Source organism: Phasianus colchicus, chromosome 1, assembly GCF_987193195.1.
Source record: "Phasianus colchicus chromosome 1, bPhaCol1.hap1.1, whole genome shotgun sequence".
Lineage (NCBI taxonomy): Eukaryota > Metazoa > Chordata > Aves > Galliformes > Phasianidae > Phasianus > Phasianus colchicus.
Genome location: NC_143436.1, coordinates 50825606 through 50839999, shown reverse-complemented (window position 1 = coordinate 50839999; position 14394 = coordinate 50825606). Strand labels below are relative to the sequence as shown.

The window sequence follows — 14394 nt, the reverse complement described above, 5'->3', positions numbered from 1 at the left end:
TTTGAAACATGGTTAATAGCAGTTGACACTGAGTGAGCATGTGGTTTAGTTTCATAGCTCAATTTGGTTCTACTATATGATGAAGAATATTTAGCAAAGTATTTTCTTCTTTGAAATAATAATTTGAAAAAAAATCAAGAAATCAACCTTACATAGCCTGGAAATAAGTAAGGTGTACTGTTATGTTTTTAGTTGTTCTTCAGTGTATGAAAACCCCAAATGGTCTGGTGCTTTCAGTTAAAAGAAGTTCACCAGAAGATAAAATAGGATTAGGTTCATAATTAACCTGAGAGAAGAATATTATTCATCCTTATGTTCTTTCTTTTCATACCTGAAGCTCAGAGCCCACCATGAACAGTTGATACGAACAGTTTTTGATTCTGTTTCACCCACTCTATTGAGACCTCAGAGTCTTCAGCAGACGTAATGCAGTAGAATAATGACATGGTGCTGCACTGCAGTAAATAGTTCGTTGTCTAAATGGTCTGTAATGAAAACTCTTTCTCCTTTGTGCAGTCTGGAGCAAAAGCACTCCACCTGCTCCAGATAATGGTACGTCCGCCTGGGGTGAGCCAAATGAAACCAGTCCCGGGTGGGGTGAAGTAGATGATACAGGAGCATCGACAACAGGCTGGGGGAATGCACCTTCCAACGCCCCGAATGCCATGAAATCTAGTGAGTATAGGACAGATACTAGTTTATTTGCAGTGGTCCTGGAGACTTCTAGCGTTTGGCTTTTTGATATAGGTCACCCATGGAGGAATTGTTATTTGAGGCTTAGAAGCAATGCTGAATGTAATGTAAGATATTGGTGGATGAGTGATTAAGTGCTTACCAATGACTGGATACTTACCTTTAAGGGAATGGAGGCGTTCTTTACCTGAGTGCTTAAATGGACAGCTTTGATTTGTGCAAGTGTTGAAGCAGTAGAGCATCTGAGCGAGGAAACAATTCTTTTTCTCACTTCATCTTTTCTCTGTCTGCTCACTGTACAAACTCATTACATGGTAAATCATCTTTTCTGATCACATCAGGCATAAGAATGTGCAGTTTATAGAAACATTCCACAGTAGGAGTGTGTGAAGTGCCTTTGAATGGACTTTCTTGCTGCATGAATGTAAAAAACTCATAAATTGACCTTCCCCTTGTGGCCTAACCTAAATGGCTGAATATTTCTAGATATTGCCTGCCTGCAGCTATGCTTCTCCATGAATGAGATCCTGTTGAGCCTTTTTTAAAAAAAATTACTTCAAAGTTGAATCCTACTCTATCAAGTTTGATTTGTATGGAAGTTATTCCTGATGTAAACTGTTGGTAGAACTTTTATTTCACCGCTCTTAAGGAAAATGGAACAAACAAAGCAATCTCCTGCTGGTACAGCATAGCAGTGTTACAGCCAAAGACAGTGACTTTCAGTTATTAAGTTTCCATTAGGAAATATTGATAATACTCACTGTTTCTGAACTTCAGTGGTTATACCAGCGGTAAGACTTTCCAGTTACAAGTTATTCTTACAGCATGTGATTGTCTGGGGTGAAATGCTGTGTAAGGATTGTTTGCTGTTCTGACATTTTCTCTTACCCACACTCAAACAATTAGGCCATTTATGAAACAAAACTGGAAAATTCCAGTAACATCTCTTGTAACCTTTATTGGGTGGCCATGGTACTTCTTGTACCTGTCAGACAAACTTGGCTCTTTTCAAGATGCTAGAATTTTTCTAGATGGGTCATCTTCCTTCCTTTGTAAAAAGCTACTTAAGTGTGACCAAAATAAAAGCCTCTGAGGTACTAACAATTCATTGAAAAATCTGTGGATTTTTAAATATTTAAGATAGTCTTTCAAGACTACAAATAGTCACTTGCTTGTTCTAGCTGGTCTGCATATGTGACATAACCAAAGAGCTAAAGCATATGTGTTCTGCTTTGTGTATAAGTTGTTTCCACCTCAGGAAGAGCAAAATACAGGGGTTTTTCCCTGTGTTGGCTGTTAAAGTATGTCACCAGCATTAAGAACTGGGATCTTCATTCTCCTGTGTACTGTGAATACTCTACCAAGTCCTTTCTAATTGGCAGCCAGACAGAACAAAGGAGAAAACCACATTATTCAGTGGATTAAGGAGGGATATTTCATATCTTGGGTAAGCTGGAAAAGGAAACTGGGGCAAAGAGCCTGCAAAGTTGTAATTGGTTGAAAGTAAAGAGAGGAAATAAAGACTAGCACCAGCTGGACAAGAAAATTACAGTTGAAAGCCAAGGAAGGAAGTGGAAGATGAGGTGTGACAAAAAAAACCAACCAATCCCAAGAGATCTAAATGAGCAGAAAAGGTAGTGAAAATAGGTTTCTTGTATGTATTATGAGGAAGAGGTAGGACAGGAGAGAATCATGCAACCAAAGAGTGTAGAGCTTAGCATAGGAAAGCTGCATGAAGTAAAGAAATGCAAGGCAGAGTAAAAGTTACCCCGTGGGAGAGTGCTCAGTTGTACTTTCGGAGAATATTCTGTTCTTAACTTTGCATAGATAAGGTCAAGACAGAAATTGTGCCATTACTGCTTGTGAAAGCCATTGGCATAATATCCCGTTCCTCTACAGTGCTGGCTAATAGCAGTCCTTATTCACAGTACTGTTAACTCCAGTGGTAGGAGTCTGTGCAGTTGGTTGAAGGTTTCAGCTTAACTGAAGGCATGTGAGTGTCCATATGATACTGTCTTATGGATTGTGTTTTTGTTTGTTGTGTTTTTTTCAGTCGTGATTGGTTAAATAAAAACTAAATGATGATGAGAAGTCATGTGGTTTAAAGTCTCTGAAATGTTGATTTGCTCCGTTATATCACGTATCCTGTGATGGCTTTCCATGGAAAGAAGGGTTTTGTGTAGGACCTGAAATACTCTAAGTTGTCCAACAAACAAGTACTTTTGGTTGTTTGTGTGAGCGTGATTGGTGTGATCTCCATTTTGCATTTGATGAATAGAGGCACGCAGATTTTGAGAAGACTTATTTTGATTTTGAATTCTTTATCTGGCTAACTAAGGATTGGAGGTTTTGCATTTACATATCTTCATGTAACTACACGTAGCATTTCAATTGGACTGTACTGTGCTATAGCTCCATCTGACCTTAAGTTGCATATGCAGAAACTTAAGGTCATTGCCTGCTTGTTAAAAAAAAATTAAAATTACAAAGTTTCATCAGCACTGCATAGGAATTGCTTAGTTTTTTTGTAACAACGTAATTTTGTTGGTACCTTGAAAGCTTCATTTTCTTACTGTATGTAATTGTGCCTTCTCACTCAACACGTGAAGAAAATAAAGCAGGAGTTCTGCTGACAAGGCTTCTTTATACCACTGTTCTGATTTGTGTTCAAGATCTCAGACCTGAGAGCTGTCAATGCAGAAAATTCTCTCTGGTCATGTAGTTAAAACCAGGATCATAGTACTATATTTAAACACCATGGCTGGAAATAAGTTAAAGCCTTTTCTGTGTAAGTAGCATGATTAAAGGATCAAGAGGCAGATTTTTGTGTTTGGACCAATATGGCGCCTACGCAGGTCTGAGTTTTGGTGCAGAAATGTGTGTTGAAAGGTTAAGTTTCCTGTGAAGTAGTTCAGTCGTTGTCTGTGGTGAGGTTTAAGGTAGCTCTTAAATTGCCATGAAAAGCTGCTGTACTTATCTTCAGCCTGATATGGGCAGATTTCCCCTTGATAGATTAATTACATTTCCTGACTGCTATTTATATTCAGATTTCCTGCTACATTCTTATTCCTCATTTCCACTCTCAAACCCCAGACAATTGAAGGATTAGTGAGAGAAAGGTGGTGATGGTAGAGTTCCTTTCTAAAGGAGATGAGTGCTTGGAGAAGAAATGCACAGATGGAGGAGTTGCAGTAGGAAGGAGAATGATTGGACAGTGGACAAGATAAAGATTTGGGCTTTTATTGGCTTGTTAGAAGACTTAAAATTCTAAGTTTCATGGCAGCTGTTATTAGGGAGTAATGACAAAAGAAGGCAACAGGGACAAGAAGCCCTTAGCATGAGTTTGTATGATGGAACTGTAACTTTCTGGTAATGATATCTCTGTTGAAACAGTACTGCTAATGAGTCTTTTTAGTGCTACTGTTAAAGCTGGAAATCAAAGAGATTTTTGACAGATTAAACTTGTTTTGGTGTTGCTTATGCAACAGAGCACAATGTCAGGTCCTTTCCTTCAGATTCTGCTTTGTTGTTGTTCTTTTAAGTTCTTCATTTCTGTGTTCTGTGAAAGGGTTCAGCGTGGTGGAAATGTGGTACAGTTTTGAAGGAAAACAGGAAATTATTCACAAATCAGGAACCGGAATCCTCAGCACCCTTTGGATTTTTTTCCTTAAGTGTCTTTGGAGTCTTTCATTTACATAAGAAAGTAATAGGTTGCCTTTTAAAGCAGCAGTAGTTGCAAGAGAGAAGTTTGTGTTGATTGTTATTTCTTTTAAAGATTTAATGTTGCTTGAAAATTCTTGCAAAATAAGACATACTAGCATGCCACCAGATCTCTTGGATTGTGGAGTTCATACTCAAGTTTTTACTGCTGTTGGAGTGAATACACTTTTGTTTTTGACTTTTGCGGTTCTGACAATTTCAGCTAATGTTGCAGCATCTAGTCACCTGCTGCATGGTACTATGGGCTTATTTTTGAGCTTTTCTTTCTTCTTCTCAAGGTTCTAAATCTATGCAAGATGGCTGGGGAGAGAGTGATGGGCCAGTGACAGGCACACGTCATTCCAGCTGGGAAGAGGAGGAGGAGGGAGGAGTCTGGAACACAGCAGGCTCTCAGGGAAGCAGTTCCTCCCATAACTCAACAAGCTGGGGGCAAGGAGGAAAGAAAACACAGATGAAGGTAAAACACTGGAATGATTCATAACTACAGTGTTGTCTGAAAGCAGTGTGACTGATATGTTGGAGCATTTCTAATAGTTATTCTTCAAAGAGGTATTATACAGAATTCAGCTAGAAAGGTGCCTGGTAGAGCAGCATAAAAAATACGAGATTTTTGGATTTGTTTAATGTGTTACACCTGTTGTGACTAATAGGTCTGCCAAAAAGTGTCATATTCTCTTGCTTTGAAGGCTGCAGAGCCATTGCTAAATGAAACTGAGCGGTTAGTATCTCAGGACTACTGCTCATCTGTTCTTGGCACATCTGTTAAACTGCTGCTCTTCTTCTTGCATAGCCTGCTGGAGTTCAGAATCCACAGTCCTTTTGGCACATGCACAACAGTTTCTGTTGACTGTTGGATTTGGGTCTGACTTGTGTTTCTTATTGTTAAATTTCGGCCTTGACTAGGATCTTGGCTACAGTCCTAAATAAATTGCTTTCTAAGGCTTGTATACATGTTAAAGTTCTCTATAACAGTAATATTTGGTGTTGTATTAATATTAAAAGGACTGAGCTTTGTCTACTTCTAATCAGATATTCAGGGCAGACTTAAAAGGTGAGAGCAGAGCAATTTCCAAGGACAAGGAAATACTCCTGTGGCATGGTTTGGAGTTCCACAAATCCTATTTTGCAATAACTATTCTCATGAATTTTTTTCTCACTTAAAGGTTTTTTTTAAACCACCAAAGGAACCGTGCAGTTTTTTTGTTTTTTGTTTTTAAATCAATATTATTTTTGACTAACTGTTTTCAGTTTTGACTTTGATTACCTGCACGTTGCACTAAAGCCAGACTGAAAGCCAGGTCAGCACAGTGCCCATGAAAGAGAGCCCGTAGTGATGGGAAGAAAGCCAAAGAAAGGTCTTTGTTTGTGGTGGATTAAAGAATGTATTAAACAGCAAGTATTCATCTGCTTCAGCATACCTAGAAGGGTGCAGTTCTATAAAGAAAAAAAAAAGTATTTCATAAACATTTCCAACTGTGCAAAAAATGTAAAGCAGTTTGTTGCAGGGATAAATTTCTCAGATGTTAGGATTTTCTTTCAACGCTTCGCATCCCAGGGATAGAACAGAATTTAAGAAATGGAAAAGATGTTTAAAAATGTCTGGGTTTTTTTTCTTCTCTTTTTAGTGCTCATTAAAAGGAGGAAATAGTGATTCATGGATGAACCCTATATCCAAACAGTTTTCAAATATGGGCTTGCTAGTAAGTGAATTTTTATAAATTTAATACACAATTTGTAAAAAAGCAGTAAGTTTTAAATCAGTGAGATGATGGTTCACTTTCAAGTGTGTTATTTCTTACCCTGCATTTGCTTTGTAGGCATGTTGCTCTAATATCAGTAGTAGCTGAGTATTCAGAACTTCTTGCTAGTAAGAATGGTTCCTCAGTAAATAAATAAATAAAAATACACCCACAAACTTGCACACTTTATAGCTACTTCATGACAGCTGTAATTGGTGGCCTTTTTCATAAAGTGCTGTTTAGAACACTCAATATAGAGACCTCAGCTCCTAGTTATATCATCAGACATCTGTGATTTTACAGGACTCTTCAAGTTTCTGAAGCTCAGTCATTTGCCAGAGAAGTAAAGTTACAACCCTGTGTCTTAATTATTTTTACGAAGTAATGTGCAGCAGGGTTTTTTTTTAGGACAGAAAGAGCTCAATATTAAATGGTACTTACAGATGAATTAGAAAGGTGAATGAATAGAGGGCATGTCACAGAGAGAAAAGACCAATCTACAAAGTAGTATTATAAAAATACCAACACACAGAAATGCTTAGCAATTACTGATGGGATTCAGTGTGTCAAATATTTTACTGAATGGCGCACCAACTGTAATACTCTGATGCAAGAGTAATAATACTTGCTAGCAAAAGTGTAGAGATTGGGTGAGAAGCCTGAGCTGCACAAACTGTCACTAACAGGGCTAGGATTAGTTTGTAAGGACTTTTGGCTCCAAGGCTCAAACTGAATCTGCTGGACCGTAGATGCTTCTGAAAGCTATGGGAACACACTGTCCCAGACTGCCAACTGAAGAGTAACTTGGCAGTGCATTTCAAGATTTGATGACTTGATGGGTCATGAGGATGAGCTATCATTTTGGCCGCTATTTTCAGTGTTTCTTCCCTTGACCACTGGAACATGAGGACAGAGGTTCATTTCACAGAGCAGCTGTCTATCCATCTTTCTCTGTCTGTTGCATGTGTTGTGTGTCTGGTTTCATTTCTGTAAACTCGCCACATACAGAGCTGAGGGGTTGGGATGAGGTGTGCCCAGACTGAAATCAGGAGTTTTTGTGCTAAATTACAGTTTAGGATGAAACTTCAGTTGGCACAAACATGTTTTTCCATCATTACACCTTAAACCATCAAGGGCTCCTTTCAGAAACATCCCTCAGCATTTCAAAGAAATCAGAACTGACTTTCTTTTTTCTTCCAGAGTCAAACTGAGGACATTCCAGGCAATAAGATGGACTTGTCTGTAGGTACGTATAATTTAATTTAATTGAAATATGAGACCACATGTAGTATTTTCATGTAGATGATATGCTTTCCTTTGGAAAGGCTCAATCCTTACTTTTTAGTGCTCCCCATGAAAGAGGGATACTGTGATAGATGCCATCTGGTATCTTGGCTGCAAGCTTTGAATACTTACACAGCCAATGCTAGAATGCAACAGTGGGATGTATACCTGTACAGAACACAACTGTAACTTGGGGAAGGAGCATCCTATGAGACTGTTGATTTATGCAGTTCACGTTCATTGTTAGTGTCAAGAAAGTGAGGGTCTTTCTTTTCCTGTTGCTCTTGGCAGTAGGACATTCCAATTAGCTTAAGTCCATAGAGGTGATGCAAGTTAAAGACTATCTGTGGTGATTGCCTCAGATTATTATGAATTATTTGCTCAGTAGAACTAGATTTTTCCCTGTAGATAACCTCACCACAAATCCTGCACTGCTTAAGTGGAATGGAGCAAGGGGAAAACATGAACCTAAATGAGAAGTTGAATTTGACCACTTGGATTAACTGTGTTACCTAATCCTATTTAATCACCTTGGAATTTGCCACAACGTTTTTCTTTGGCAGACTGTCTACAAAGTAAACTGTCAGAATTTTTTTGTTCTTGAAATCAAGTTTGGTTTTACATTCTGTTTTTCTTCAGATTGTTTCTGAGTGGTCACTGACATTGTATTGTGGTAGAAATACCACACATTTCTGAACTCTTCTGCCGTTTCAGCTGATTGTTTCCCTGCAAGATTCTTAGAGCATATGTTAAAAGAAATGATCCAATTTTAGAGTTTCTTTTTTTTCTTTTCTTTTTTATTGAGTCTTTTGGAGACTCAGTAAAAATAAAAAAATACACAGCACAGTCTTAGATACTTAGAAACAGGAAGAAGGTCTCCTTCCTGTGTTCAGTCTATGGAATCTACGGAAGCAGAAATGTTGCCTTATGTCCTTGCTTACAGAGACAGACCTAGTCCAGTTAAAGTCACATGAATGAAGTAGTTCAGTTTTCTGTATGTGGATAAGTGGCAGTGGGAAGGCATCTGGTCTGATGCTGACCCTCTTTGCACCAGTGCTGTTAACAGCATCTGCCACAGTTGTAGGCATCGCATCTTGTAATGGAGTTGGGATTTTCTCAACCCAAAAAAGATTGATCATTTGGATCATGCTTTAATCTTCATTGGTAGTGAAGTTGTAGATGTGCAATAATCAAGGTGTACATTTGGTATCAGCTCAAGCTTTAGTATTTTAATGCAATCTGAAGATTTCCAATATCTCTTGGCTTAAAAAATACTGCTTTCTTAAAAGGTATATTTTTCTGCTGCATCACACCTTATAGAAGATGAAGGGAAAGTTCCTTTTTCCACAAATTCTTTCTTCCTGTTAACACTTAAGGACTCCTTATCTTTTTATAGTAATAAATAGTTATGGGGAAAATAGCAGAACTTTTTCTCTCTCCTTTTTGGCCTCTGCATTCAGACTCTGCTTGTGTCACGTTTCTCTAAGTAGCCTGGCTTATGCTGATTATAGTTCTTTTTATTCTTTATCTCCAAATTAATTTAGATCTTTGAAACTTTCTGCTCTCGGGGATCTTAAAGCCATCAGACCTTATGAGGAAGAGCGTTAGGCACTCAGAATATTCTGTGAAAATGCTGCAGAAAGATTGCATTATCTTGATGTGTTGCACATCTATTCTTTAACATGCCCATTATGGTGACATCTTTGATCCTAGATACGCGTGTTTGTTAAAGTTTGCATTCTGTTTCAAAGGATAAGAATGTAACTGAGACTTTTCTACAGCTTTTGTGTTAATTTATTCTCTGCTTAGAAGTTCTGATCTTTTTGCTTATGTTGCTTGTGAACAGTACAAGCCATTTGCTCAGCCTATAATTACTTCTAAACCTCAAAGGCTGGACTTTGTTATCAGGTAGTCTTGTTCTTCAACTGGATTTTGGTCACGTTTACAATGTGCCAAGCTTTAGTAGCAGATAGCTCCAGCTTAGTATTTTCCCAATTCGTGGATAAATGTGCATTGAACTCCATTAAATCTGTGCTTGGAGACCACATGTATCAAAGAAAACGTAGGCTTTTGTATGCATAGTAACTTGGCTCTGATCATCACGCGTCTTAAAATAGGTCCAGTTGTCATAGTAATTGCCATAGTAATTCTTACTATGTGGGTCTCAGTCTTGTTTGAAAAACATGTTGCTTTAGTTGCAAGGTACTGTACTGACCAAGAGAGAAAAGAGATGGAGCAGTAGGATGGCTGAGGCAGATTTACTTGCCTATTTGTTTATTATCAGATCTCTTCAACAGATAGCTTGTTGAACTTTGGAAATAGAAATAGGATGCAGCTTTTATCTACGGATGAAAGTCCTGAGATGTGAGGTTTGATACTACAGTAAGTAGCTTGTCAGGACCACCTAATATTTTAACTTCTCATTCTGTTTGACAGCCACTTCTGTCTTTTTTCGTTAATACATTAGCAGCAACTTCTGCAGATCATGGAATTCTCAAATCATCTGTAGAAACTGGGAAATTCATTTCCATTTCTGTTGATTCAAATGCAGTTCATACTGTAGACTACTGTAAATACATAACAAAGCTGTAACCAGAGTGTAACAATGCAGTGTGGTTGCTGAGTAGTCTCGGATATTGTGACTTAATGGCAAAAGTATAAAACCAGTATCTTTTAAATGTTTTAGTTCTTGTGGTCAATTAACATATTTCAGATGTTTTTTTTTCAGTATTACTTTTGCCGCACTGGTTGTACTTTTTTTTTTACCACATTGATTCTTGTATGTATATACTTTATTTTTTTTTTTTTCCTTTAAGCTGTGTGCATGTGGTGAGAAAGATATTCTTAATAGCTTCTTTTCTTCATCAGGCATGGAAATTGGTCTTTCAAGCTCTTGTTTCATCTTTTAGTTTTCACAGTGTCTCTTACAGCTATTAGTAGTGGGGAAAAAAAAATCTGATGAAGTGTCTTCTTTTACAAAGCTGATAGAACATTTAACCTGTTCTACCGTTCTCTATGTAGATGATTTGAATTTTTATATTTGCTCGTGCATAAGTGTTCTTGCTATTTGCAGAGGTGGTAGGTCACTGTTTTTGTGATAAATGATGTTGAAGTCATCTGAGAAGATGAAACTGGATCAACTCTCAAGGCTGTACTAAAAACAAAAACCCATGTAATTAGTGGTTGATTTCATAGGTCCTTGGCAGTAGGAGACCTATAAATATTAACAGTGTGCAATAGGACATTAACAAGAGATACTGCCTTTGAGAATCTTTTTTGAGAAGGTAAGTATTTTCAGGATTTTACAATCATTAGTTGTCTGCTGTGTATAATAAAGACTTCAGTGTTTGTCAGTGGGAGGATAACATATCCATCACCAAGTTCCTTTATTAAAGTCAGAAGTTTTGGTTAAATATGGTGACAGGCTTTTTGAACTATTCTTGTAAAGGCCATCTGTTCTACTAAACACAATTATTTAAAACTGAAAATACAAATAAAGCTTGGTTCTACCACCTTGCTTATATTTTAAAATTAATATGTTTTCCATTTACTTCAGCATAACACTGTTCATCTGATCCAAGTGCCAAGTATGATAGAAAGAATTGTTCTTTGATCACGTTGTATGTAAGGCAGCAACTTCCTTTGGTCAGGACTTGGCTGATGATAGACTTGTAAAGAAAGATGTCTTGTCCACTGCGAGTGGTAGTTTCCTCATCTGTTATTAACATCTCTTTCTCATGCTTCACTGGATTACTCAGTAAACAATGTCAGGAGACTTGAAGAAGTTGTTTGAAAAGTGTCTCTTACAGGTTGTATTATTGCTACATACAGGCTGAGAGAGATTGATTATTTGGTGCACTGAAGTTATGCTAGGCCAGAAGGTGGTTGTTGTTCAAGGATTAAGTTTACATTACTGCAGGAGAATTTTGACCAAATTATTCATACTTGTACATACATGTACATAAATTGCAAGAAATGCTTTGAATTAAATTCCCTGAATTGGTTTGTTCAATCTTAAAAATGAAACTTCCTCTTCTATTTTTTCAGCATCCTTTGGTGAGAACTGTTTGCTGTACTAAATTGTAAGACAAATCTGATTTATACAAGATGTAAATAAGACAAATCTGATCTTACGGACTTTTTTTTGGCTGTGAAGCTGATGTTATGCAAGGCATTGGATATGATTGGCACTAATTATGCTTTCTTTCCTCTTTTCTGCAGGTGGTCTCCCAGATAAGAAGTTTGAGGTAGATAAACGAGCCATGAATCTCGGGGATTTTAATGACATAATGAGAAAGGATCGATCTGGGTTCCGTCCACCTAATTCCAAAGACATGGGAACCACGGATAGTGGGCCTTATTTTGAGAAGGTGAGAGAAATATCTTTAGATAAATTAAAATCAGCCTCTGTATTTGAGGTACTAGTTTTAATCCTACTCCTCTGGAAGTGCTAAAGATCTGGTCACCATGGATGAACTCAACAATAAAAGGTGTGAGGGAGTTATGTTTGTAGAATGGATGTTTTTGTAAAACAGAGGAGTCAGGTATGTACAAACAAGCTAAATTATCCAGGTAGAAAAATGCTTTTTATTCTAGAACAGACTTTTTTTTAAATGATCAGGAAGGAATTCTTTTGTTTTTCTTGGAAGGGTAAATGACTGGTGGTAATGAAATTCATTACAGGTTTCATCACAGTGATTCTTTTGGTTACTGACTACAGTCATCTACTGTAAAAAAAAAAAAAAAAAAAAATTGGTTTTAGATCTAAGTAACATAAGTAATCACAGTCTTCCACATTTTTTTCTGCTTTCATGTCTGTGATGTATTGGAAACACTCCTCCTAAATTCTGCAAGCCTTTTTGCTGTGTCTGTGTGCTGTGAGCTTCTGTATGACATCTGTTTCTCTGTGACATCTGTTATATGTTATGTTAGCATTTCTTTCATATTCTTGCCCGTTTTAAGTAGAGGCTTTCACTGTTGTTACCAAATACCAATGGCTTCACATTATGAATAGGAGATTGTCCAATAGATTGGGAGTGTTTGTTGTTGTTTTTTTTTTTTAATATATTTTATCACATGTAAAATGGGAAAAAATATGTAAAATTTCTGTAGGTGTGTTAATGTCTGAGGCTTTTTTTTTTAAACTCCTCCATTTTGGTGTAACAGGCCAAAAACAGTTTTGTCAACTCCCTCTGGTGGCCCATTTAATAAATACCACTAGCAAACCTAATGCTTTCCAAGCAGTTTATGTTCATAGGTACGTGCTAATATTGGGAATTAACTGAAGGTGTGTTTGTTTCTGTAGTGGTAGCAGCCACTGTCAGAAATGAACTTTATTAGTGCAACAGACATCTCAAAATGTTTTTCTTAGAAGAAAACTTTTAGGGATTTATTGATCATCTCTTTGGACCAGAATTGTGATTGTTAAGTGGTCGTTTGAGTCTGAACTTTTGTCCATGTAATTGCTATTACAAATTAACTTTGCTTCTTCCTAGTCACTCACCGTCCCTCTTTTTCTCCTCTTGCATTCTGTTGCTTCACTAACCAACTCCTGCTGTTGGCTTCAGCTGACTTTGCCTTTCTCCAATCAAGATGGGTGCCTTGGGGATGAGGCTCCCTGCTCTCCCTTCTCCCCTTCTCCCAGCTACAAGCTGTCTCCCTCTGGTTCCACACTATCCAACGTCGGCCTTGGAGCAATCGGCTCAGGGCTCAGTCCCCAAAACTACGCTGCTAGACAAGTAAGCAGGCCACCTTATAAGATGCGTTGTTAATATGGCTGCAACCTGGGCTTAATCCTGGTTAGTTGGTTGCTTGCACTTGTTTTCCTACCAAATAAATAAATAACAAATTTCAGTTATATCAAACCACCCACTTTGGTTCCTGTCATCAAAATGTATTCCTTCTGGTTTTGTTGGCCTCTTACTTACTGAATCACAGTGCAGCAGCAGACAGATCTATTTTTCAGAAGTCACAAAGTTAGTTAGTGAAGAACTGTGTTCTGATGTTTGAAAATCTAGTTAGAGGCTAGTGATTTGCCCCACCAGCCTCCCACACCGAGTTTTTCCAGACTACCCAATAACCTCATGTGTAGAAATGTTTCTTTTAAAATGTTGCAGTCCTTTTGCATAGTGCCTGTTCCTTCCCCCCTTCCCTGGAGACTGTAGAAAGGACTGATTTTAGCAGCGTTTAAAAATGATTGAAGTAGCAGTGATTTTGTTCTGTGCGTGGAGAAATGGCAGGGAAGAAATGGAGTGGTTGGTTATACTTGGAATAATTCCTTGCTATTGTGTTTTGCATTGTACAAGGAGAAAACATTGCAGGAATGCTAGGAAATTAAAGAATAGAACTGAGTATTACAACTGGACTAGCTTATATAGTCATGTGCCTGACATGATGGTGTTTCTGTGTGTTGTCTCTCTGTTTCTATGTGATGCAGTGTTGAACATCAGATTAAATCCAGAATTTGTAGACATCTTCTCAAATTCAGTGTACAGAACTCCACAGAGCTTTAGAGAAAGCTGAAAGTGTAGCAGCAGCTCCAAGCTTCTCAAAAAAATTGATATGCAGTTGATCCCAGTGAGGTTTTTTCCAGAATACAGGCTTTTCTGTCTCTTGGGATTTCTTTTCTTTTTTTGTCTATCCTCCTGCTGCACGCTCAGTATGACATGCTGAGCTGCTTCTGAAAGAGGAGATGTATTGAGAAGATGCAGTGTAAGTGAATGAGGCGATCCACAGTGCTACCGGTACAGAATTAGAATTAGAGACCTGTGTTTTAGCAAAAGGATAATGGAGAATGCACAGCATTGCAGCAGAAAGGAAGCAAACAGGGAAAGGAAGGGTTTTGGAGAAGATCTCTAAGACTTCAGATTTGAAGAAAGGTGAATGTACATTAGATACAGTGATGTTGGTATGGAGAGAGAGAACAGAACGATGGCTGAGGGTTAAAAAAAAAAGCGCT

General features: G+C 37.8%; 1 protein-coding gene across 12 annotated transcripts in view; it reads left to right on the top strand.

The window, feature by feature from the left end:
- TNRC6B (trinucleotide repeat containing adaptor 6B) overlaps positions 1-14394 on the top strand; it is a 136383-nt gene that overhangs the window by 96422 nt on the left and 25567 nt on the right. For 8 of the 12 annotated variants that reach the window (XM_031600217.2, XM_031600218.2, XM_031600221.2 and 5 more), the window contains 5 exons: positions 517-675; positions 4692-4870; positions 6039-6113; positions 7353-7398; positions 11658-11806. In XM_031600217.2, the coding sequence (XP_031456077.1) occupies positions 517-675; positions 4692-4870; positions 6039-6113; positions 7353-7398; positions 11658-11806 (608 nt within the window). Of the gene's footprint in view, positions 1-516; positions 676-4691; positions 4871-6038; positions 6114-7352; positions 7399-11657; positions 11807-13003; positions 13175-14394 lie in introns of all 12 variants that reach the window. The other 4 variants (XM_090141967.1, XM_090141964.1, XM_031600224.2 and 1 more) reach the window with 2 other exon arrangements.